This window comes from Excalfactoria chinensis, chromosome 4 (genome assembly GCF_039878825.1).
Source record: "Excalfactoria chinensis isolate bCotChi1 chromosome 4, bCotChi1.hap2, whole genome shotgun sequence".
Classification (NCBI taxonomy): Eukaryota; Metazoa; Chordata; class Aves; order Galliformes; family Phasianidae; genus Excalfactoria; species Excalfactoria chinensis.
This window is the reverse complement of record NC_092828.1, coordinates 34,760,819-34,788,680: the sequence shown is the minus strand read 5'-3', so window position 1 is coordinate 34,788,680 and position 27,862 is coordinate 34,760,819. Positions and strand designations below refer to the sequence as shown.

The 27,862-nt window shown below is 39.0% G+C and overlaps 1 protein-coding gene across 1 annotated transcript; it reads right to left on the bottom strand.

Moving 5' to 3' along the window:
• Positions 1-891: 891 nt before the first annotated feature.
• Positions 892-23,644, bottom strand: METTL14 (methyltransferase 14, N6-adenosine-methyltransferase non-catalytic subunit). Its single transcript, XM_072334657.1, has 11 exons — positions 23,451-23,644; positions 23,010-23,098; positions 22,256-22,343; positions 15,767-15,847; positions 15,334-15,421; positions 13,290-13,380; positions 11,601-11,742; positions 9,400-9,492; positions 8,007-8,123; positions 4,792-5,002; positions 892-2,479 (listed from the first exon to the last, which is right to left on the bottom strand). Exons 1-11 carry the CDS (start codon positions 23,514-23,516, stop codon positions 2,166-2,168), a joined length of 1,380 nt encoding a protein of 459 aa, XP_072190758.1. The 5' UTR covers positions 23,517-23,644; the 3' UTR covers positions 892-2,165.
• Between the last annotated feature and the right edge of the window lie 4,218 nt (positions 23,645-27,862).

The following is a 27,862-nucleotide window of genomic DNA, read 5'->3' as shown; positions in this document are numbered from 1 at the left end:
GGAAATTAAGGCGACCGCAGGAAATGAAATATTAATCAGTTCACTGACGATGAGCGTTATCCTACTTCTGTTAAAGCGTTAGAACTGAGAGAATAACTGAAAACTGGAATTCCGAGCTTTTCATCTCTAGTCACAGCTTCAGATGTGGCCCAAATTAACAGCAATTAAAAAAAAAGCAACCATGTGTTTACGCTGTTTTAAGTGGGGGGGAAAAACAGCACTTACTACTGCGCTTTCTAACTATCATCTCCACAATCCCAAGTACACTACATCCATGTGCTAGTTTGCTCCCATTAGAGGCAGTCCATCACTGCTAAACACCACCTCCAGTGAGCGCCTTTTCTTCAGTGATGACACGTAGAAAAAAACTTACTTCCTTGCCAGTCACCTCAATTAGAAAAGTAAGGAGAGTTGCTTGTTAACAACACATACATTGCAATTCCTTTGTGAAGTTGGTCCAGCCAGACAGACAAAATCTAACACAGGCTACCTCCTTAGGGCTGTCTTCAGTATTTGTATTTTCAGTAAGGCACTGTTAGGGCAAAATTAAGAAGAAAATGTTTTCTTACTGCATCATCTATCAAGTGCTGCTCTAAGTAGCGTTCAGCAGACTGCCCTTAAAACACTGCCCCTCCTCCCAGTTTCAGCCACTCTTCAGCTTTCCAGGTCTAACAGCAAGAAACAAAACATAAACAATAGGTGAATTCCATTTATCCTTTAACAGCCCCTTAATAAATACACCAAGGCTGTGAAGTTGACCAGACCCTACAAAAACCTTCACACCAAGATTTCATGAACACTCTTTTCTAATATTAGACAGGAAATCACAATAAAACTCACTTGTTCCAAAACCTTAAGAAGTAAACTCACAAAATATTAATAAGAATATTTCCGCATCAGCTTTGATAAACAAGTTTAATAATTCACTACTGTACAGAACAGTTACTTTGAAGTTAAACCTCAACAGACAAACATTTTGAGACTTAAAATCCAATTTTCCAAAACCCATACCTAAGAATTACAAGACTTAACAGCCAGGTTTGTTCTGTCTGCCAAGTGTTGTTCTGGAAGTTTGGAGTTGCTAAAAACAAGTACTGTACATACCAAAGTGAACCGCTTTCTTTTCATACTGCACTCGGGACATGATCACCAACAGTCTATTTCCAATGCACGTTGGTCAGCAGGCAAAACAAAAGACTTGGTTTGGTTGACCGAGACTTCATCATTCGGGTGATTATTTTCAGGAAGACGTCACTCAGAGCATCACCTCACATTTCCAGTACGGCCTCTTACGAGGTCTTTCTATTATAGACAGTGCAATTGCTCTGCAATGAAACTGGGTTTCCCAAATGAAGATGATGACTGTTAACAGAGGTAGGGTGAAAATCCTTACTCAAGAAGCAATCCAGACCTGCACAGAAGTTCCAGACAGGATACAAACACACAACTTGTTGCTTTTCATGACACACAACATGTTACTGCATGGAATTACCACCCTCTCCATCAGAGGCATGAAAAGTGAGTGCACATACTTCACAAAGCAAAGATAAAACTTGTTCCCTTTTCCCAAGAATAATTTGGGAAACTTAAACCAAATAAGAAAAAATAGAACTCTATTTATTCAATTTGCTTCTTGGTTTAAAAGAAGTTAAAATAGGTGTCTACACAGACACAGCAGTGGTTTTCCATGAGTAAGAGAATAAGTCTGCAACCACCACACAATTCAGAACTGCATTTCATGCCTATTCCACCATATTAATTCAAGTCAGTCCAAACCTGATCTAGAAAGAATGAAGCAGAATCCACGTTTTGGAGAAAATTACCGTTAAAAAAACCCATAACTTGCAAGTACTTGCAATACAGGAACAGCAAGTATCTTCATTTCAGTCCCATCTGTGATTCGAAGAGATGGCTCTGCTTTGACAAACAGAAGCCGTCAAGAGGCCCGGTGTAGCACCCTCAGGTGCTGCTGTCAATGAGGTGATGTGCCCGGCCCGTCATTGGAAGGCAGACTATTTGGAACTGCTTGCACCAAAAACAAATTTAAAAGTCATGAAGCCTGTGCCTCAGGAATAATTCATTTCAGCAAAAAAAAACCAAACAATACTAAGAAGATTCAGAGATGGGGTAAGGGACTGGGGGAAGAAGCAATTTCCTAAGAGTCATCAGCGTGTGGGGAAGCCTCCTCTGTGGGTACCTCCTCGTCCCCCTCTGAAGCCACCCCTCTCACCCCGGAAGTTAGTTCTGTTCCTCTCTCTGCCCCGTTCTCCTCGGCCTGCTGAAGTCCCACCTCTTCCTCCTCCCCTCGGAGCACCACCTCCCCGGTCAGACTTCGACTTGGGCGGAGGTGACTTGGGCCGAAGTCTCTCAATCTCTTCAGTGCAGCCAGTCAGGTGGGAATTTGGAGCAGTGAAATACGAAGAGTACGTTTCTGCATTGAAATTACTGTTTGTGAGGGTGGGTCCTACGGTCAGCCATCCTAAGGAACAAAACCAGAGACAACAAAAACAATAACAAATGTGATGCTTCAAGGCTGTAATTTCCTTTTTCCCCGCTAAGTGAAGATTAAAGTGATGGGAACAGACACTTATCTACACATGGGACAGAATGAAAAAGATCATTTCTAGGAAAGCCACAGTTGATGAAAGTTGATTTTATGTTCATTTGTAATGGCTTTTTGTGTTGGTTTTTTTTGGGGGGTGGGTGGGATGGGACATCCAAGTTGTAGTTTTGCAACACTCCTTCCCACTTGTTCCTATGCTACATCTTCCAGCTCCTCTGGGACTGCACTGTAAACCAGACTGACAAACTCACTTAGTTTAAAGACAACCTCGCCTTTTTCTGCCTTTTTCATAAGGTACTTGTCTCCAAAAAAACAATCAAAACAGCACAGCCAGGAGCACGGCATGTTGTAAACATGCATCTGAAGACAAAATAACTGTGCTGCCACTCAATCCCATGATATGCAAATAGAGCTCAGTGTTAAGTCAATCTGCCTACATACAAACATCACAATCAGTGAACCCTTAAGCTTTACCACCCAAAATATTCATCTCTAATTAGTGGGAAACACTGCTAAACAAAACTGTGAGAAGAATCTAAACCAAGGGCAACCACAACACTTTCACCTCTCCATGCCTCCTTCCCCTTTGTTTCTGAAGGGGCACATTGTACCACAAATGTTGAGAGACCAGTACAGAACCTGTCTATGTAAAGCATGACCGCACTATCCATAACATCAGGTACAAAGTCACTCACTTCAAGCACTAGTGGATAACTGAAAAAAACAGTGCTGTCGTACTGTATTTCACATCAGATTTTAAGGCAGAAACAGCACTGATAGCTGATACAAAAGCAAAATAATTTGTCATGGTTTTATTACTGTAGTCTATCCTCCTGCAACAAAATTCCTTCATCATGTACACAATAAACTGAAAAACCTGACTAGTAAGAGAAACAGAACGCAGCGACCTTCAATCCAAACAGTACATCTCTATGTGTTTTCTATCATGCTAGATGAAACACTTGGCGTAAGACTGCATCTTGAGATACTGACAGTAGGACTGGCACCACGCTCAAGGGAATTTAAAATCAGCGTAGAAATGAAGCTCCTGTAAAGCGTAACCTCGTATAATGTCCCCAAAATGCAATTTTAGCTGATATTTATTTTTTTGTAATACGCACTGATGAATCAAAGAGCAGAACAAGTGAAAAACACTGGTTTAAAAAAAATAGTCTGTGATAGTTGTCACAGACTTGCCAAACAACACGGCTCCTGACAGAAACATCTTCACGCTGACTCAAAATGCAGCTCCTCAAAATCTATCACATAGCTCTGGAAATCTCTCCAGGTTCTTTTTAAAAGCAGAGAGATCTGCTACTGTGTCTTGCAGTGAGAAAGGCATTTCAATTTTTATAGCTTCAGCGACGTTTACTTCACTACAGTAATTCCAAGAAGCTGAAATTCAGCAGAATGGAAAGATACAGTGTGACCTTACAAGACAGAAATCACACGACTCAATACTGCAGTAGAATACTGAACAATTTCAGCGTTTACCTTCAATTAAAGGTACATAGAAAACAAAAACCTAAAGCTCTTTCTTGTTGTTCTATCAAGCGTTTACTTCTAAAAACATTTATAAAAGAGAGAAGTAGTAACCTTGATCTGTGACTTGGATTTGTTCCTACACGCAACAGTAATAACAGAAATTGAAACCGTAACCATAATATTGCTTGGTATGGCTCTGTATGAAAGCATGCACATGAGATCTATAGGTCTAGTAAAATTTTCTGCTATCTCCTTATGAGGGACAGAACATTAACTAGATCAGAAGTCACTTAGTACTACCTAAATACTTGATTCTACTAAAGTACTATCACAGCGCTGAGAGAATTGTCAAGTGAAGCCACATTGCTTCACTTGCACTTCAGCCACTGCTGCTGAACTCTAGGCTGGTTAACCGTCTGGGAATGGAAGGGCAGGAAAGCCTGGAAAGTTTCTCCAGCCAGGGAAGGAGAATTCTCTCACTCCCTAGTAGATACTCACTACAGAGAAGTAACCAAGACAAATGCTCTGGCCCATGTGACTCCTTGTTCAAAAATCTTAGTGAAATCTATTTTATAGCACTGTCTGAAGTTGCAGCTACTATGAAACCTCACAGAAAAAAAACATGCACTAAGTCGAAATATCATTTTCCCACCTTCTATCAGACCTAATCAACTGGTCCCACATACTGAAGAGGATTATTAAAGGAAACTAAAATGTAACTATTTGACAAACATCACAGGTACCTGGTCGAATTGTACTGTCCCTTCCAAAAAGATGAAGACGCCGTCGTCCAAGACAGAAATGCTCAATGATGTGGAAAATCTCTACAGGTTTTTCAATATTGCCAATTTCGGGCTCTTCTGTGATAATGAGGTCAATGTCAACATTAGCATGGATGAAGTCACCATCTGTACTGCGACGCACGGTTCCTTTAATGCCCATGAGGCAGTGCTCCTACATACACAAGAAAGAAGAGCACCTGTCACATGCTGCACATACAACTGTTTGAGGAAATGAAATGAAACAGAGTAAATCTTGTTTTTGAACAGAGAACGTCCTGAAGCATGAGCTAGAAAAACTGAAACTACCAGTAGAGCCTTTTAAAAACAAAGCAGAGTGTAGTTCAAGCTACCTGGCTTGGTGAACTACACTACAAAGTGCTAGAACTTGAACAGAAGTTGAAGTAAAATATTTGGACCTCTTCAGTAACAGCAAAATTGGAGATTTAAGCTAGAAATGCTGAGAAGACATCACAAGAAAGTACATATGGTAAAGGCAAGAATGAGGGAATAGTTTATTTCATCAGCGTTCCAATCATAACTTTATTCACACAAATAATTGTCAAAGTTCCCAGTCATAAAAAGCAGTGAAAATCAGATCTCATTTTTTCAGACTGTAAGTTTAAAAAGTTGCTTTCATGCTCATGATCCTCCCCCACAACTCTGCCCTGGTCAGGCCTCACCTGGAAAACTGTGGTCAGTTCTGGACTCCCCGGTACACAAAAGACGGGGATCCTCTGGGAAGAGTCCAGTGGAGGGCAACAAAGATGCTAAAGGGCCTGAAGCACCTTTCTTATGAGGAAAGGCTGACTGACCTGGGTCTGTTCAGCCTTGAGAAAGGATGACTCGACCCAAGGGGGATCTGACCAATGTCTATAGATATCTAAGGTGTGGAGGGCAAAGGGATGAGGCCAGACAGTTTTGGCCACAAAACTGAAGCACAGAAAGTTCCACACAAATACGCATTAGAACTTCTCCATAATCAGGGTGACAGAGTACTGGAACAGGCTGTCCAGGGATGTTGCCAATCTGATTCTCTGGAGATGTTCAGGACCCACCTGTGCAATCTGCTGCAGGGGGCCTGCTTTGCAGAGTGACTGGACTCTATGACCTCTAGAGGTCCCTTCCAGCCCCTGCAATTCTGTGATTCCTATCTACAAGATACTGTTCAAAAAACGTAAAACCACTATCAAACTATCTAAACAGTCTCAGTAAATTCTATCAGCATTAACAAAATGTTTGCTAAGTGTAACAAGCACTGCTCTACTTTCTTCTAGGACATTACAGATCTATGGGACTGACTAGTTTGTAGGATTTATGAATGAGAAAGAAATCACCTCAGCTGGTACAGGATAAAAACGCAGGGTCTACATGTTGATTTCCAGGTTCTGTTTATAGGAATACTAAGCTCAAATGAACTATTTTTCTCCAATATTATAAAACTCTGACTTACTAAGTGTCACCACATGACCATAAAAAAGTTGCAGACAACGATGTGTGATAATTTCCAGACTTCTGGCAAGGCTTTTTAAAAGTTAGTAAATAAATACGAAAGGAAGAACAGGTGACCCATCAAATACATGCAGCTGACCATTGCGTGGATGCTACATGGTTTTTGGGCAGAGCCTCATACATATTGTCTTTAAAATTATCCAAGTCTTATTTTTATTACACGTTACTCATTAGTACCTTAGATTCCAAAAAAGGTAACGGCATAAAACCTCCTTCTAGAGAGATCCCTAATCTAAACCCAAAAGCATAGGAATTGATATTGTAAGTGTCGGAAATCCATCCTGCACAACAGCTATTTGTTTAGCCAAAACAAGCTAGTTCAATTTTTATGTTTATTACATAGTGACCTCAGCCCAACCTTTGTTCAATAAACAGAAAAGCCCTGACAACAGAACCTATCCTCCCCCATTAACAAATGGAGTGCCTCCAAATCCTCCTCTATCAGTTTTAGCCTCTCCCTCATGGGTGAGCTTCACGTATTTGCAACACTGTACACAATAAATATGCAGTACTTACACTTAGAAATATTTACAGCTAATACATCATACTTCCAAACAAGCTTTAGATTAACGTAGATGCAAGTCAAAGAAAAACTGAAGATATCTTAATGGGGAGTTTATACTCCTAAAATTTTGCAAATCTGTGAGTTGAGGCTGTTTAGCACTAATGAATGATTAATGACCATAGAATGAACCCCGAGGTTAATGACGCTTTATCAGTCAACTTTCTATCTCCAGTAAAGCTGCCACAGTTGCATCCAGACATACACAAAACGATTACTTACTAATCTTATGAGCTTTTTTTCTAAGGTCCTGAATAAGGTACATTCCAGTCTCTTAAATCAGCATACTTTTTTTTTTCCCCTCCCCTGCATCTCTTCCAGTACAGAACCTCTTCAGCACATACCTATGAAACTGCTTAGTTTAAACCAAGCTGGCTGTCACTTCTGTAGGACAGCCACTGTCAGAAGCCAGGAGATGCTACCTAATCTGACTGAAGCTCAGGAGACGTACACATGTGTTCAGAACCATCAGTTGATCTTCCAGGGTAATTTTTCACAACTATATCAATTTATAGTTCACAGTTTTAAGTATTTACTTTGACTCCAAATTCAGTCAAATTCTACTGCCAAGTTTAGTTTCTATCAAAGACATTTCTCTAGCAACAACTTCACCAGTCTAATTTGCAAAGAAGTCTGTGTATTACACAAGAGGTATTACTAATAGACTAGATGCTTATTTGTTATTCACCTGTGACTGGAACCACTCAGAAGACAAAACAACATACATTACAACATACTACAGCATTCTCCATTTTCACTCCCAAGATTTCATTCCTGCTCCATCTATGAACCATCTTCAGCAGTCTTCAATACTTCAACAAGGTTTCAGCATATGATTTTTAGAATATTATAACAGAATTTTACCAAGCAGTATTAAACGCAGATGATACCTTTACACTTTACACTGGGTAAAGGCAAGAAGGGGACAGAAGTTCACCATACATCCTAAGAAAACACGCTGATTTCCATATAATGCATTTTGTGAAAAGGAACCTGGTGTCTGCTTTCCTGAAGCTGGGTCGCCAACTGCTGTGAGGGCACCAGATCTTAGGGTAGCGTCAAGAGCCAGGACAGGAACAGAGGAGAAATTGAGCCAAACCTTTACCTTGGTTCTTTGAAAAACAGCCTTAGGGTCCAGAGTCTTGGTCTTTCCAGGATTGTTCTTATTTGTTTTAATCCAACAAATATCTTCACACCTTCTGTAACCCCATTTGCGTAGACACTAAATGGAACAGACATATAACAGTTTATACAACATCAAAAACTAAAGTAACCTAAATTGACAATGAATACAGGTACTTGATTTTCGTAAGGTGTACCTGGAAGAGAAATTTGTTAGAAATAAATATAGAAATGAAATAGTTTCCTAGCATGACTGCATTGTATTTTGTCAAGTTGTCAAAACAGAAGTTTTACATGCACACTGACTTGTCTATATATCAGGGTTTTTTTGTTTTGTTTTAACCTTGTGACACATAAAAAAATCAATCAGAACAATTCTAAGAACAGCTTGGCCCTGCCTTTACTGGAACCTGCACTCAGGTAGTGACTCACAAAGGAAAATTCCATACAGAAGATAAAAAGCCTCTGCCATCACTTTGAGATTTTCCTTATACATATGAAAACAAAAAAACCCCAAAACTTATATGCCTTTTTAGCCCTTAACTCCTGCTAGCATAATCACGGAAAAGAAGAATTTGAACATTAAGGACTCAAGCTCATTTGGCTGATGTCACAGTCAACAACTGTGGCTGCTATGAATGTGTGTGACCAAAATCAATCTATCCAAAAAAGCTAATTTAACCAACCTCAAAATGAGGCAATAAAGCAAACAGATTAGTAACTCTGCTTTGCTGTCCTTTAACAAATACCATATGGCTGGTTTAATAGGAAGCACTGCTCAAACTAAGAAAATAATGTTTCAGCATACGAGCCTATTGGAAACTCCTATTTCACCAGCTCCAACACAAGCACAAAGATTACTCTAAAACTCCATGATCTTCCAGGGTACTAGACCTTCACAGAGCTAAGACTTCCTAAATCTACTTAAACTCCAAGTGATGTCTGAAAATAAACAGTGCTCCACATAAAATTTTATCCTACTTTATCAAACAGTAGCAACTTTCTACTAGTTCTTCTGGCAGAAAACTATTATGATTTATTTTTAACAAACAAACAATGATTTAATGCATTAAAAATGACAACCTGCTCCTATGGTAACTTGCATGCATCAAGAACAAAACAGTAGTACAGCTTTGAAGTCATGAAAGAATAACGCTTCCTCACATAGTCACAGCAGCTCATCTGGAAAATATTAGTATCTAAATCGTTAACACCACACCTACTTAAATTTATTTACTCCACTTAAAATTATACTCTGCTACAACAACAAAATATCTCTGAGCATTTACAGCTGAGAATTCTATAAAGAGAAAGTCAATGACAAAAATAAACTCCTAAATATGTCCCTGATAAATTGAATTAAAGCACCATCTTACCACTCGGCCAAGATCCAGACCCTCTCCTGAACCACACCATAGGAAAACAAATGACCTTGGGGCAGCAATTTCTTCAATTTCTAGTTTCATGATCTAAAAAAAATAAAATAAAATGATAAGCATTTCTTAATTAAATATTTCTTACTTTTTGTGATTTAATCACAGCTGTGAGGAAAAACAGTTAACAAGTATTGAACATTAACACAGAAAACCATCAAGAAGGACTTTAATTAAAGATGGTAATCTACATAGCATTATATTTTGGCTACCTTCTTAAAATTATTGTTCAGAAAGCATGTTAGGTAATGCTAAGGTAATCTACATGAGTGCACACTTCTAGTGTAATTGATGGGCAGACTAAACAGCCTTTTCAGCATAAGTTCTATCTATACAGAAAATGTTAGACTTAAAAGAATAACACATTCTACATGTTTGGTTGTTTCCCCTAAACCACTGCTTCATTCCTTTGGTAGCAAAAAGATTTAATAACAGAGCAACACTGGTCTCATTCTTTTCAGCCCCGAAGTTGAATTCCTGGGAAGCTTGTAAAGACACATTTAAAAAACCAAACAAACAACAAACACACACCCACAGCCTAATTCCTGCTACCATGTATAGGAGATATGCTCTCCATTTTCACTTTCAGGAAAGAAAACAAACTACCAGGACAGCGGCTCAGCAATGAGAAATAAGATGTATTCAGAACGAAGTAACTTCAGATGAAATGCGTACGTGACTCATTACAAATTAAAGATTCATCTGTAACTTGCTAACATGTCAAATCAAGCTTCATTCAGTGCCTCTGGGAATATATATAAGATGTACAACACATTTTAAAGGGATATAATTCCTGACTAAGAGGATTACTCCTTACCCCAACACTTATGTTTTGTTTTTTTGTGAGGACAGCATATTTTTTTCCTTCAGGCACCAATTTTTCATGAAATAACAGGGTGGCTAACAGAGAAGCCACCTATTCCTTAACACTCAGGTTACCTTACCTATTACCACAGGCATTAACACACTGATTTTCAAATTCATTGCTTAAAGGTGGACTTGTGTCCTTTAGTTTCACTGATTCACTTGTTTAGTTTCAGCCTACAGAACAAACTAAATCCAGTCTTAAACGGAAATTATCCCCCCAGCATCTTCTCCTCCAAAATGCACAGAACACAAGAAAATTTCAGCTGCAACTTCTTCAATTCACTGCTTCGCTTGTATTACCATCAAATTAGACTAGGACCAGGATATTCAGAATTTGTACAGTAAGATTCTGCACTCAATATTGAAGTGAAGGAATACTCAAGCTTGTCAACATGCTTTGTGTCATTCAACTTTTGTGCTTGATGACATCTAGCACTTCAGTGCCTCTAGTCCTCACCTTGCTTTTCTAGAGCTGACTATATTGCTTCCTTTTCAATATGGAACAGTTACTTATCAGCAAGTCTTTAGCATTTTCTTCTTTACATCTATATGCATTACTATAGGAAGAATTTTACACCTTTTCTGGAACTCAGTTCCCTGGAGTACAATAAAACAAAGAAATCACATCTTACACATCAGTATTTCTCCTCACTCCCAAAGGGGGGATGGAAATTAACACGGCTTCAAAAAGCCTTTTAGGTGAATAAGTTGTAAAGGAATATATAAATGCACGAATCAAACTTCAAAGGTAAGACTGATCTTCTTTTCAGGCCTCTCAAAATCACAACTGGATTGTTAAAGTTTCATGCCTGATCAGTATTTTGGAGAACAGTGGTAAATTTCAGTGACGTGTACTATTATTTTCACTAAAAACTAATGCATAAAAAAAACATACTTTAGAAGTCTCTTCAAGAACTTCAAGAAACGGGAGAATATTTACATTAGATACTGTGAATTTCAACGGCATTAATCAAGAAGAAAAAGAAAACTCAGAATTTGGAGGAGGAGAGAAAATTTGTTTTCACATTTAAGTTTTCAATCAGGCTCAGCAAGAACAACATAATACTTCTAGTTCATAAAATTCCTTGAGGGGAAAAAAGAAGTCTGTTAACACAAATACAGTAGGCACGCATATGTTAAAAACATCAGGTTTTCATAAGAATTTTGCCATTTTGTTTTGAATTTTAATTTAAACACCTCTAACACTTTCTGCTACAAATTCCTCAAACTACTTCCTCATGTACACGTACAGAATCTTTTTTTATTGCAATACTTACATCATCCCAGGTCCAGCACTTCTCATTTGCAGTAATGCCAGTCTCTCTATAATATTCTTCCAGTGGTGGCTCCAGGAGAATCACATCAAATTTGGATTTCAGCTCCCTAATATCAAAAGCTTCCAAGTCTGCTTGCAAGTACCTATTGAAACAAAAGTTGACAAACTGCTCGAAGAATTTATAACAATGCTCTGAAAATTAACACTTCACACATCATTTCTGTGTAGCAAGGTAAGGGGAAGGAAGGGGTCTCTTATTTAATACATAAAGCTTAAATGCACTAAAGCCAAGGAAGATACAAAACGTATTCTTGCTTAACCTACAGTGGATGCTGCTGCATTAAGTTGTTGGTTTTTTTTAATAGCCCCCACTCTCAATAAACAATTAAGGACTCTCCTTTAGCAAGCAAGAAAGCCCAGACAGACTGTAAAGCAATGTCTAGTACAGAATCACTGAACATTCTGTACAACCATGGACTACGTAGGAGAAAACATTGACATTTAAGAAGCAAGCACTCAGTGATAGTGCAACAGACTTCCACGCTACTTCACGTCACAAATACGATGTATTTTTAGAATCGTCATTTACTTTGTGTTATGTTCAGAAGATTCTGAATATTGGAAATGTGATTACTTTTCACTTAGCAGAAATGTATTTCTCTACCCATAGCAAAAGCACAGCTCCCTAACGTAACGTTTTCTAATCAATCCCACTGTTGCCTGGCACCCACACGTACCCACCAGTCACTGTCATATCACTCTATTCCCCAGTACCTTTAGATTTACAAAATCTGATAAGCAGGCTACCACCCCCCTTCATCCGAATGAGATTGTTATTTCATTACTCTATTTGGAGCTACTTGATTAGTCATGATTCCCTTTTGCACTTTAAGGTTAAAAATGCCAAAAAGGAAAAAAAAAGAAAGAAAGAAAAAAACCCAAACCCAAAACAACACCCATAAACTTAAAAACAGCAAATTCTGTTCTGTACTTTGTGTATCAGCCATTCAGGTGATTTCTTTGAAGTTTTTCATGGGACTTCCTGATTCTGCTTTTCTGGCTGCTGATAACCATATTAAAAGCATAAAGTTCAGACTCTTGGGAGTTATATGCTGCATGTTTACCCTGAGTCTAACATTCAGCAAAAACTGAGAGGTAATTTGTCCTATTAGTTCTTAATTACCTCCTGTCAACCTTAATTTTTTCATCTTAAACTATATGGTAACGTTGGACTGAGGGATACTACGATGACAGCTGAATACTAGACAAAAATGCTTAAAAGAACAACTAAGGTTATACTCAGGCCAATTTTTTTTAAAGGCTGTATTGTTACTGCAGACCACATGATGAAGAGATTTATGATCACATGGTATATAGCTCCTTATTCCCAATAAAAGAATGCCGTCCAACTAGTTGGCAGCTCAGTCTTAAAAAAACCCAAAAAGCTTCAGACACTACAATTACACACTAGAAAGGAAGTCTCTTCTACATACTACATTAAACATCCAGATTAGAATAATGAAAACAAGCTGATTTTAGTCTTCTGAAGTTTCCGCTGATTAATTTGTATATACAAACAGAAGTAGAAAATGTAAATTATGAACAGGTACTAAAGATAGAGATTTGCAAAGCAGACAGCTAACTCAAACCAGTCTGGAGAAGAAAGGGTGTTTTCCACACGAACACTTACATGGGAGGAGTGTTAGATTTAGATATCAGCTCATCCTTCAATCTGATGAGCTCTCTAAGTTTTGGATATTCTTCAAACCTATCTGCTAAGCCTAAGAAGAAGAAAACATGAAGTTAACACGTTAATACTTAGCCTCCTTTTATTTCTGTTAGAACAAACCAAAACCTTCAAGCAGTTCTCTGTGCAGTACTTTACAAAAGCCTCCTGCCTTTGCCCAGGTAATTAAGATTAATGTTGCTGGATGATATTGAATTCAGTGTCAATGTTCTAACCTTCTCTGGAGCGATCAGGAGTTCAAAACACCTTTTATCAGAAGAACGCAATCTCTCATTTGAGCCACTAAAGGAAGAATGATGAAAGTTACGTTCTCATTCCTTCCATCCATAAGTTTATGTTAAGATACAATTAACACTCATGATTCTATGATTTCCTACCAGTCTTGATCTTTGAAGACTATTTCTACAGTGGCAGCTGGATTGTACCTGGTTCCTCAGGCAACTCTTAAAGATTTGGTAATTCCTGTAAGTCATAGAGACTTGAACCTATGTGTGTTTATTTATTGGACTCCTACACTTATTTACCGGATTCCTGGACTTAGCTTTATGATTTCTAATTTCCAATCCTTTTATTTGTACAGAATGCACAGGAGAAAACCCTGATGAGGTTTTCTGCAGTAATATTAAAAATAAATACTTAAAAAACAAAAAGCCCACAAGTAAAACAATTTCAATATACTACATTTCCTTCTCAAAAACATTACCCAAACCAAGGCATTCATTACTGTGAACAACAGCCTTAGCATAAGAGAAAATTGTAAATATCCCAGCCCCCAAGACACAACATTTCAACTTCCTAATAAAGCTCTATGATCATTCCTATTTATGACTTCGAATGGAGAGAGAACAACAGAAAGTTTCCTCCTTGTCTACTTCAAACCTCTGAACTCCCATGTCTCACAACACACTGGTAAATGAGAAGTTCTTAGTACGTAACATTGCCGTTTTGTTACTTGTACATAAGAAAGCAAACTATTTCCATCATTTTTCTCGAATATCTAACATCTTAAAAACACATCTGATATCCAATGCTGTACAGCTTCTAGCTCATGGAAATCAAATGCTCCTGACCAGTGGAAATGGAAGCTGGTCACCATCAGCTAAGTAAAAGATTAAAAAGTCAAAGTAAATAACATAGGCTGATATGTATTATCCTCTACCTACTGACTTCCAAAAACAACATTTAACAATTTCAAGCATTTAACAGTTGCCCAGATGCTTTTTAAATAAAGACATAACTGAGTCAAAAGAGCCAGTTTTAATATTATACATGCAGATGTAGCAGATGTATTTTACGAAGCATTCGTGATGTACAGAGAAACTAACACTGTCCCAACAAGCAAAGAAAACCTCTTTGGGCTGGCACCTATCAATATGCCATTCTTACCCCAACAATCACAAATATGGTAAAATATAGGCTGAATGTTTCAGACAACTGTGTCCTGTTTTGTTCAAATTTCATCAAGGGCCAAATGAATGTAAACTTAATAAATGATATCCTCTAGACTCAGTAGTACATTGGGCCTTCTAACGAGCAGTCAGATGTTACATACCTGAGTAACTAAATATTGCCCACATTGCTTAATGCATTAAATAATTCAGTATAATCTGTACTCTACATGCTACACGAATTCTTGGAGGTAGCACAGCTCAGGAATGGCTGAACTACAGGAGATATTTAAATTTCCAAAAGTTTCAAAGTCTGCTCATTAAACTTGTCTGCTTTACGAAATAACGTGAATAAGAGTTGCCTTTTGAAAAACTTTTCCTGGTTAAATACTTTCAAAGAAAATCCAAGATATCCCCTTGCTAATGCTTATTTCCTAGATTATGATAACAAAGTCATTTGTACAAATTTGTGCATAGAGGGATAAAACTATGGTATATCTACATTATCCAGAAAGTGTAAGAAATAAAAAATGGGAAGACAAAGGAGTGATAGAGAATAAAATGAGATATCATAGCATCAATCAATAACTATCACATACCAACATCTCTGATGAAGTTCTGGGGTCTATGTCCTGTATCTACAAAATGCTGGCAGTAATCATTGTGTGGATTTAAGCTCTGAGTACCCTAAAGAACAGAAGGAGTTCAGTGAGCCGTAAGGAGAGAGAACTGAACACATGCTGCAATGTGTTAGCCTGTAAAACAAGAAAAGAGCTGATATTTTTTTCAGCACACCTTTACTAGCTAAACTAGTCAACACTGTCATTCTGTCTTTTTATCTCCAATTAGACTCAGCATTGCTACTGCTCATTGCTACAGCTGTGTGTTTCACAACGAAACTTTCATACCTGTGAACTTCAGTAAACTCGTTCATTCAGCCTTTAAGGCTGTGTTTCAAATACAATCAATTGCATGAATAATTCGACACAACAATATACCTTTAAGTATTCTTCTAACTGCAAAATTGCTCACCTTAAGGAAGGTACTGGAATCTTTGTAAATCTCTTCTTCATAGGGTAGATTCTCCTCATCTTGCTGCAGCTCTACTTCATCCTAGGAAGTAAAACAGATTTCATAGGTGTGTGAGATCATGCTGTTTCCGTTCTCACTATGAAGCTGCTTCTTAATGAAAGTCCCCTGCAACAGTGCATCACAGACAGTTCCAAACAGGTTTCAGATTTTGGGCAGAGGGGGAGATGACCTACTGCAAAAAGGGTCTGCCTCTCATCACTGAGAATAAAGTTACTGAAAAAGCCCCAAAGAAAATAAAAACATTCATTTCTAGGTTGTGACAGTGTAGGCACTACTTTATATGAAATTTCTGTCCCATCAAATTTCACTCCTTGAATTAAAACAAGAGATAGATTCTGCTACAGTTCTTCACTAGTAGAATACTTCAACACTTACAACCATTGAACACCTCTTTTGCTTCAACTTTAGCAGCTGAAACCATCTTCTCTATATAAATCTGTTACAATATACCCTTTGAAGAAATATCAGTACAAGCTGGTATTTCATTTGGACTGTTCTTAAAAGTAACTTAAAACTTCCAACTTCATAGTCTCAAAATGAACAAGAAAGAGGAATTTTATCCCAGATTTTCTTCCTAGTTAGTGTGTCACCAATTGACCATCAGATTTCTGGAGTTCAGACCCGTCATGCTGACATACTCCAAACTTCCAACATAGAATTCACACAGAGATCAGAAATAAAAAAGATGACTCACTCTACATTACTTTGTATTTTGCTGTTCATCCTGAAAGAGCCCATTATGTATAAAGAAAACGGAAGACTCACTGAATAACACAATCTACCATATTGAGTAGATACTCTCATACATTGCTGACTACAACAGAAATTTTAATCAGTTAATATAGTGTTTCATATGAGGACAAAAGCCGTCTTGAGGCTGAAACATAAAGAGATTTTTTTAAGACACTGAAGTAGGACAGAGAACCCGATTTCTTACAATAGCTTTCCTCATCATCATACATATTAAAGTCAAAAGATACAGAGAAGGCTGTTACTATCTCTGTATTTACCCTATGACGTGTAAGAACAAAAAATAGTTCTCCCTATTTTGATCCCTCCAGTTGTTGAAATTATGAAATAAGCTCTGTGTTCTTTTCAAACTGGAGCTTAAAACCGACTTCATTTCAGCAGGCATTTCAGAAGTGGTGAGATTTTTCGTCTCCCTTCCGCATCCCCACAGTTATTCTCGTATATAACTTAGATCAACAGTCTTAATTTTTTCTTCTTTAGTCAGACAGAAAAAATAAAAGAAGAAAAAATACTACTAGAAATAGCAGCAGTGTTTACAAAGAAAAGGTGAACAGCAGACATGTACCAGCAGGTGGTATTCAGGAAAATAATTAGAAAGCTCAAGTTTTACTAAAAACTAACTGTGTGATCATAAATCTACACCTGTTTTCTCCCTCCCATTTTCCTCCAATTCTTAGCCTTCTGATGGTGAGCACTTGCTAAATACCTACTTCTGAGCCATCCCAGTCCTCTTTATGTCTTCATAATAAATCTGAAAAAATCTTGCAGCCACAACCAAAAAAGCCTACAACATCAGCTTTCAAAGGGGAAAGTACACAATAAAAGCAGATACCAAGTGAAATTAACAATTCAAGATGAGACATTCTTGAACTCCATTAACAAATCTGCTTTCTGAATCTGAAAAAATCCTTCTGCAAATCTGAACCAGAAGTATTTTTGTATTTAGTAAAAAGTTAAAACTCCGGTACTCTTTGTCACAGGATACTGTTGACACCAGACATTTATACAGGCCCAAGCAAAACTGATTAAATTCATACATGGGGGAAGGGAAAGAGAGCATCACTACTCTCAGATGCCTACACAAAGCCTAAGCCCATCCAGTTCCAACTCTCTGCCCTGGGTGGGGCTGGCTCCACCAGATCAGACTGCCAAGAGCCTCATCCAGCCTGGCCTTGAATGGCTCCAGGAATGGGGCACCCACCCCCAACTTCTCTGGGTAGCTGTGCCAGTGCCTCACTGCCCAGCCAGTACTACAAATATAAACTGAGAATATGATAAAACTCCGATGCAGAGGACTTTCCTAAGAGCAGGAACTATCCAGCAAAGAATCCACGTTCTAATTTAACAGCTCCTTATCAATGCACTTCAAGACATTCTTGTGACAAATACAATATTGGGATTTTAAAAGGTTTCAAATAAATAAATAAATAAATAATTCTGAGGCAGTATAGCAATTAATAGGGAAACAAAGGCACAATACTTGAGATGCAACAAGTCTGATAGTCTGATGTAGAAGTTAAACTCCGTGTGTGTGTGTGTGTATGTGTGTACATATATATATATTAAAAATATGTTTTCAAATAATCAAGAGAAACAAGACACAATGAAATGTTTCAGTCATAGAATCATAGAATTGCTCAGGTTGGAAAAGACCTTAAAGATCATCAAGTCCAACCCTAACCTAACCATACTGCCCTAACCAAGAAAAACATCCTATCTGTATTTTTACTATGTTGCTCTCTATTCTCCTCTCAGTCTAACGTTTATTAAGAACCACCACTATAACACCTACTTTAGAGAACAACAAACCAGCAGTAAGGGAACTATTAGGTCAGGGTTTGAACTGGTGATTGAGCACCTGGTGCAGGGGTGTGCTCCATGGAGCACAGGCACATTGTTTGCATTTGTACTCCCCACCTGATCATAACAGGTGGACCCAGGGTAGAGCCACCCTGGGCTCATATAAGGGTCAGCCACTGAAGGGAAAGCATCTCTTGGATCTAGGCTGCTTCCTGAGAAGCAGTGCTGCAGAGCCAGTTGAGTAAGTCCCGTTCTTCTTTCCATATATGACTATTAGCCTACCTGCAAACACTTGGACTGGTACTGCCAAGAGTCTGTCAGAAGCGATTTTGCTTCTTCATAAGCAGAACACCAACCAAACAACAACAACAAAAAAACACACAAGAATGCTTCTTTGCATTAAAAGTTCCTAAATGTACAGATTAACAGCTGTTCTCACACTTCCCACAAATCATGAAAAAGTCAATATCACAGCTCCGATTTTCCTGAAAACATCAATGTAAGGTATTTGGAACACTAGGAAGTGACCCTTTGAAGTATCCAACTACATATACGAGTATTTAAATGATTCATGTTCACACCCTATGTCTTCATGCTGAACTGCAGTAAATGACAATATTCTACCTTCATAGTAACCCACCTTCACCAGCAACTACAACCAGACACTCAGATCCCAGTTAGAGCAGGTAAAGTTTGAGGGTATCATCATTTTCACCACATCTATGGCCTGGGCACAGAAAGATTAAACTACTACAGAAGGATTAACTGAGAGCATAACACAGAGCCCACAGCACTGCAAATCAGGGCTTTATAGACACGTCAGTCACCTTACATCAAAAATATTTATCTCTAATTTTCTTTAAAAATAGAATCATAGAATCACAAGGTTGGAAAGGAAGTACAAGATCATCTAGTCCAATCATAAAAATAAAAATGATAAAAACAATGAATATGTAATAAATATGTAATATTTTCTGAAACAGTAATAGTGAAGTTCATTATAACTTTCTAAGGCATGTTAAATTCAATCCAATAAGGCTTGATACCATAAGGATCTAGATTTTTATACCAGTTCATGTAACAAGACTAAATTTAAACACGTTATAAGCACTATTGAAAAGGTTACATAAACACACAGAGGATTTTCCTAAGTTCTTATGTCCTTGCCAAAATGGACTTAACAAGGACCGCAGAAACAGCTGATATCTCCATTATAGATTTTTAATGTATGGGTTTCAAGTTCACTAAATCTAATCATCAGTTGGACTGAAGTTGATGTGAGATAGTATCATTTTTCAAGTCCAACAATACAGAAAGCGCTTGATCACTCCTGATGGCAGCCCAGACAGGGTAAGTCTTCTGCATGTGGATAATAGGATTCACGTGCTTTGACAGAGTGACTTACCCACATACGTATATTTCACCAAAAAAAAAGCTGCTGTGTAGTCACATGCTACATAGTACTGCCAGCACGTCACCCAAGGCGGTTCTTCTAATCAGCAATTGTGAGGCTATACTTGGAGTACTCTGCCTGGCTCTGGACACAACCATTACAAGGGAGACACAACTTCACTGCGTGAAAATCCTTTTCAGACTGTTACTTAGATAGTTTGCTAGAAGACACACAGACCAGCACATAGCACACTACAAATAAATGTTTCTCCACTTACAGACTAACAAAAAATAAAAAGTCTCTTCATATATTTACGTCTGGTTTTATTATGATAGTCCTACAGAAATCTTTGTATATCTGAAGACAAACATAACACAACCAAGCACACAGATTCAAAAAACTTCTATTTTTAGGTGTGCAAGGGAACAGCAGACATTATTTCATAAACAAACTGACCTTGATTCATTCTACATAAAGGGAAGACAGACGCTACAATAAGATACAAAGCAAATTAGAAAGATAACTTTACCATAATCACTCTTCTCTTTAAAGAGGTTTCCTTTCTGCATCATTCACATTAACAAAAACTTTACATTAGATTAAAAAAGAGAAAACTATGGGAGATTACTTGAAAAATGACAGGCGTGAAAGCTTGACAACTATTCGTTCTTAATGACCATAGGGTTGGGTTTTTTTGTTTGTTTTTTTAAGCTGCACTTTTCCTAGTACTCTGGATACTTAAAAGCATACTCCAAACCAAGCCTCCTATTACCCTCTCTTGGGATCCCGTATGTCTTGTTCATTGAAGACATTATTTTACACTTAACAGAGAGGCTGGAAGACCCCCCCAAAAACTTCCCCATATCTCATCCAATGGCCTGTGCCATTTGTTAAATGCAAGCTTTTCTTCCAACACCAATTTTGCTTCATTTTTTTTGTTTATGTGCTTGGCTAAACAAACATTTTACCACTTCTTCCAACATAGACAAACAGCGATAACATACACAGCCATTCCCTGGGGACGCTTTAACATTCTTTCTCCAAGGAGCAGTACTAAATTAAGCCTCTGAACACTATGTTCTCTCTCAAGAGAATTGTGTTGGTTCTCTCAGATCTTTGCAGTGAAAGACATCAAAAAGATGTCAGTGAGGGACACATAAAATCATACAATGTTTTGGGTTGAAAGGGCACCCTGAAAGATCATCTTGTCCAACACCCCTAACACAGGCAGCGTTACCTACCACAAGAGCAGGCATGTCCAACCCAAAGGCAGCATGCAACCCAGACCAGTCCACCGTACAGCCCACACCCTGCCCTGTACCATAATGACAGCGGCTCTGCTCCCTGACTACAGCAACAACACAACACTGATCAGCAAAGTATGGACTGAAACCCGGGCACAGGGGGATGCAGAGCAGCATGTTTTTTATTTGTACTGGCAGCACAGAACTGGATGCAACACTCCAAGTAGGATCTCACAGGATGATAATAGAGGGAGGAATCACCTCCATCAACCCACTGACCATGCTTCTTTTGTGTGTCTTTCTGAGCTGCAAGCACACACTGCTAGCTCATAACCAATGCTTTATTCAACAAGTATCCCTAAGTCCTTACCAGCAGGGCTGCTCTCAATCAACCCATCACCCAGACTGTATCAATATTTGGATTGCCCTGATACAGGTACAGGATGTTGCACTTGGCAGTAATGAACTTCCAACTTGGCAGCCTACTCCTCAAGCTAGTCAAGGTCCCACTGGATGGCAATCTCTCTCTCTGGCATATCAACTGTACCAATCCATTTGGTGTCACCCACAGACTTGTTGAAGGCACGCTCAATTCTTTACCCATGCCAACAATGAAAGTATTAAGTACTACTGATAACAGCACAGGCCCTTGAGGGACACCACTGGGTTCCACCTGGACACTGAGCTCCTGACTCATTCTCTGGACACAGCCATGCAACCATTTATTTTTGTTTTAATCTCTGACAGCCCAGCCATCAAATCCATATCCTCTAATTCAGGTGCGACAATGTCATGGAGAACTGAATCACAGGCCTTACAGAAGCCCAGGTAGATGACATCAGCAGCTACTCTCTTGTCCACTGAAACAGCCACTATACAGTGGATGGCCATAAGAATGTTCAGGCATGATTTGCCCTTGGTGCAGCCATACCGGCTACCCTAATCACTTCCCTGTCCTCCATATGTCCTGGCATAATTTCCAGGAGGATCCACCTCATGATTTTTCTCCTTTCTACTCTTTTTAAAAACAGGAGTGATGGTTCCCTTTGTCCAGTTGTTAGGCACTTCACCTGTTGCCATTACTTTTCAAACATGATGGGGTGTAGCTTACAATTACTTCAGCCCTCAAGAATACTTTTAAGGAATCTACACACATCCCATTTATTTTTACATGCACACATACACACAATTTACATGTCTCTCAAGAAGCCATAAGAGGAAAGAAAAGTTATTTCTTCTTACCTTATATTCTTCAATCTCTTCTTCATCAGCTTCTCCCTCATCTGGATACTTGCGTTTTGCATTTGGTGCAGAAGTATCATAAGAAGCCCTATAAACATACAAAAAATCGTCATATCAAACAGTTTCTATTCCTCCAAAGAACATTTCAAGAATCTCCAGTGATTTCCCTTGACTGCATGCTTCTGCTAGTTTGAAATGATTCTGGAACTTCATATATGGGAAGTCTGTTCTCATTCAGGATACCTGAGATAAGTACAACTAATGACAAGATTCCTAAAACAGTTAACCTTGTTCTTCTACTCTAGGAAGTACAGCTATTTTTACCTGAAGCAGCACCTACCCCAAATTAGACCTACTCACACAAGCAAATCACTGTTACACGTGAGGATCAATAAGCACTTGGTACTCTGGCTCAGTTTTCAACTAAACATTTTTACCACTCCGTAAGATCCTTTCAGTTAAACTGCCCTGCAGTTGTTCTGATCATAAAGGACAGTGCAGACAGCATACCATAACACCTCAGTTTTGTTCCACAGTTACCTTTCAACATTGGAAGCAAAAGTGAATTTTGTTTTCTGAACTGATGTTAAAAGTCAGTGCTTAAAACCCTACATTTTATTCAGATTTGAGTAATAACTGAAGCATCGTCTTTCACCACACTGTACGTTTTTATGTAAGTTTTACTTGGCCTTTTGGAAAGTTTTCTCCTCCTATTTCCTTGTATTCCTGACAGCAGTGGTGTGCTGACACATACCTACACGTTTCTCTTGTTTCTGCAATTTCCCGCTGGTCATCTTTACTGTTCAACACAGCACCAATACTGTCTGCGTTTTCAGCTCCTAGCTGGAGAAAAAACGAGCCAAATTCAAGCCAAAGTTACCACTGATTAGGAAAGGGAAAAATAAAATAAAAGATAGAACGGCAGACCCAGTAATACAGAACATCGATCGGACGGCAGCGGCTCCACAGCACGGCCGGGCGAACCCGACAGGCCTACCTGCCTCCTGCCCACCCCGTCCCAACGGCCGCCCCGCACCATTAACAGAACTGCCGCACTCGGCGCCGGCACCCGCCCGCTCCCCCTCCCCGGAGGGAAAGGGCGGGCCCTGCACGCTCAAGCTTCCCTAGCCAGGCCCGGGCCGACCCAACCCAACCCAACCCCATTATAACTTTCGGCTCGCCTGCCCGCCGCTACCTGCTGAGCCAAGAGCTGCCGGCGGAGCTTCTGCCGCTCCCGGATCTCCTGCAGGCGGCTGTTCATCTCCACGCCGCCGCCGCTCGTCACCCGCTTCGCCCGGCGTCCGCCTGCGCGTCACTTCCGTCCCCTGTTCCGATGGAGGCGCCTGGCGGCTGCGTGCGATGCCGGGGTAGCCGCCATGTTGGCGGGGAGCTCGGCCGCGGCGGCGTTGCCGCTCTCCCAAGGCATTGCGTGTTTCAGCGCATCCACACCTGCCCCGCTTCCGTCAGTCGAAGCGTCACTCGATCCTGCCCGCGGCTGCTCGGAAGTGCCGCTCCGCCGCCTCCTCGATATCCTGCGGGCAGCGAGCGGCATCGCTTTGATTGCTCCGAACGGCGTGGGAGAAACGCTTTCCTCGTCCGTCAGTTGAGATGGACGTGAGCGACGGTATCTGCCGCGTTGCGCGTCCGGCAGTGCACGTGTGTAACAGTAAAGCTCTTCACAGATAGGAACGCCTGCGCGAATCCTCTCCCATTCATAGACGCTTCAAAAATAATAGTAACTAAAAGATGCACTGCCGACATGGGTTTGTTTTCGTAGTTCAGATATAGACAAGTCATTTTTCATTTGACCACTACAAAATAAGCTCCATCTCTCCAGGCAAACAGCTGTACCTCGGAGAGATGTTCCAGCAAGGCTTTTTTTTTTCCTCCAAGGTATAATGCAGAAAGAAACAGTATTTTGAACATTCCCATTTCTTGGTGATACAGCATCACAGCAAAAGGATGGAGCTTTCAATCGTTAAAAAAAAAAATAAATAAATAAATATCAAGAGGTGATTTGTTATGTCCTTAGACTACATTACCAGTTATACCATCCTATCTCTGGAAATGTTATGGAAAAAGAAATGCTACCTCATACTGCTGCATGCTTCCTTCATGCTGTTGGCTGTAATGAATACAGCAGAAGTCCCTGCACAGTAACAAAATCACTTCCTCCTGGATGTGACACGATGAAGTTTGTGTGAGCCTGCACTCTGTTTTTAGAACTGGTTGCTAAGACAAACTAATCTTTACAAACCAAACGGCTGTGAAGGATGCTGTGCTATATGTGTACGCTGATTCAAAATAAAAGGTTGTATTTTTGCTTCTTGCCTTTTTTCTGCGTGTATACTTCTTGTTTTGACCTCTGAGCACAGGCTGTGGTCTTTATTTGTCCTGTTCAGTATCAGGCCAAGTTTTGTTTGTCAGCAGAAGAGCTATACACACACATATACCGTATCATAGTCCAATCTGTAGCTTTTGAACCTTCCCATGGAATCACAAAAAAAATCAAATAATGCTCATATCCTGATGTCATCCTGACGTTGTGTAAAAGTGCATCAGTCTCTCCAGTCAAACCATGCCAGATTTTCGTGATAGATTTTTTATTATTTTTGGCTAGTCTACAGTCTAAATATTTGTTGCTGGAATGTATAGCCACTACTTTGAATGGACAGCAGAATTACTGCACTTCATACTGCTTAACAGGAGCATGCAGAAGTTTGTTTGTTTCTCCTCTGCAGTGGTCCTTACTGTCTGGGAAGACTGCCATCGCATTTCTTACCATCTTACTGTTCTGTGGATGGAGACTGCTGATGTTTTTCCCTCCTGGAATCTCATCTAATCAAGTCAAGTCTTTCTCAAATAGTTATTTCCAAAACTAGGCATTCAGCTGCAGATGAAGCCTTTCCAAAGCTATGTGAGATACAAATACAGTGTAGTATGAGCTGTACGCTGCAGACCCATTCAGGAATCTCGGTGCAGCTTTCCTCATTATTTCAACAAGTGATTTGGTTGACCTGCATTCAGCACTGATTGAACTCTTACCCATTCCCCAGGTTTTTTTTCGTCCAGGTTTATGAAGTCAATTGTTTTCTCATCCTATTGTTGTTTAACAGGTTGTTCTTGACCATATTATCTTTCACATCTCTTTGCTGGACTGCATTCTATCATTTTAACTATTTCTACTTTTGAAACAATTTTGAGTTCTAAATCTGTTTTCCTCCATACTCGTATCTGCTTCCAGCTTCAAATGGGTGTCTCCTAAAGTAATAAGCAGACTTCCGATTCCACTTTGTTTAACCATTTATAGTATTGTAAATTTTATAAATCACAATCAAATAAAAGTCAAATTTCACACCTACTTGGAAATTCTGTTATGCTGACACCTAATCAAATCTAGTCTCTTCCATTTAGCAAAAGTTGCTAGCTTATTTTGCATCAGTACAAATGACTGTAAAAGTCATAGAGGCCAAGGCTGATTAGTTTATCACTGTTCTCTCACCTTAGTAATTCTTCTCATCACAAACCTCAAAATAAATCATGCCCGATCAGATGCTCAATTAATTACTACATTAAAAGCACAAAATAAACCAAACAGATGAAATAAAAGAGAACATTATCGCTGAAATGAGACAATCTAGATCAAATGTCATTGCCATTTGACCCAGTACTGTACATGTCCTTTGTAATGGGCATGAAGCCTTGATGCTGTGTGTTGCTCACAGCATGAAAACTGGTGCTGCTGGACCAGCTAATCATACCCTCCTTACTAACGTGGCAGTGGCTGTAGAAAGATGTTTTGAAAGCGATCATTTCATTTCTTTGCTTTTATGTGGTGTCATATTTCACCCTACTTTGTCAGCTCAAATAAGTACCATTCCAACTAGCGTTAAAAATATTATACAGATATTTTCAGTTCACCCACGTGGAATAAATTCACCTTGTCTCCCATACAATCTGTGCATTTTAGCTCTCTTGAGAACAGACAGTTGTAATGCACCATCCCAACCTGAAGTGACACTGAAAGCACTGGCACTATCCACAGAGAATAGACAATACAATACTATTAAATGTGAATACAGTTGGCACAATATGACCCTAACTTGTTTTCATTGCTGTAGTATATTATATTTTTCTTCTGAATCTATGGTGATCTTGGTATCACTCACTATCAAAATTTAGGTGCTAGGCATATGTAATTTCAGAGATGCTACCATGCACACTATAGTCATCCCCACTGCTTGCCAGTTGTTACATCCATATTTTAACAAACAGATTAACAGTCTTTCTTTTGATAAATTCAGGGAGCCGTGGAAACTATTCAAAATACTTCTTTAAGTTAGCAAGAATTTTCACCAAATTAAGGCCCTGAGCTCCCAAGTCCCACTTTGCTGGAAGATACACACTGCTGGTTTCCCACAACCTTCAAATAATAAGTTAGGATGCAACTGACTTTATAACTGAAATGTTTGTGCACACGCTTCAAAAACTAGAAAGTGTAGTACAGGATTATACTGCAATCAAATGGATGCTGTATTGCATCTAGATCATAGAATCACAGAAAAGCTTGAATCATAGAATCATAGAAAAACAAAGTTGGAAAGGACCTACAAGATCATCTAGTCCAACCATCTTCTCATTATTGGATTGGTTGGAAGGGACTTACGAGATCATATGTATTTTACTCCTTCTCATTTCAACACTGCTCCCAAACTAGCCCTTAGTGAGTGTGGCAGGAGCAAACATCCACTAAGAACTTCAATGATGTTATTTGCCCTAATATTGAGCAAAATTTGATCCACTCCCCTCATGGCCAGTATAACTCTAATTACATGACATCTGCTGGCTTTATTATAATTCAAAGCATTAAATAAGCATGAATTTGTTTTGCTTTGGATAACAAAGAAACATCTCCATCTGTGCCAGTGTGCACTGACTTACAGAATTAACTCTATCAGCACGGAAATGACAAAATATTATGTATCATTTTTCTGCTTTGCCTTGTACAGTTTCTCCTCCTACTTGGCAGATGGTATCCTCACTTTATTTATTTTAAAACTTTTCTACTTGCATTTGATAATTTCAACTCAAATGTTGAATAGAGGCACCTCAAATTAAGTTGTTTCTTTTTTTTTAAGATTAAAAATAGGTACAACTAATGTTATCCACTGCTGACCAAATATCTGTCTTACTTAGCAGGAGGACATCAGTGTCTCCACAATGGGACAGATCTCTATAATTTGGAGAGAAGGATAACTGTGACTGAAAATAAGAATGGGCAAAATCCTGCTTTCTTTTTGTTCCAACCTCGTGTGACTGAGTTTCAAGTTCATATACGATGAACTTCTCAAATCGTAAGGAATAATGAAATCTTTTAAGAAGTCAGAGGTCTGACTGAAAACTAGAAATGTAAACTAGACTTCTGCAATATTTCTTACACTGACAATTATTCCAGCACTTGGAAGTGGAGAGTAGCCCAAATCTAAATAACTGTGAATGTCTGGAGAATTATGTTTGATAATTCTGTACTTCTCTGGGAAAATGTGTGTTAAAACTTTTTTTTTTTTTTTTTGTTTTTAAACATAGCAATATTTTTATGTTAATAGA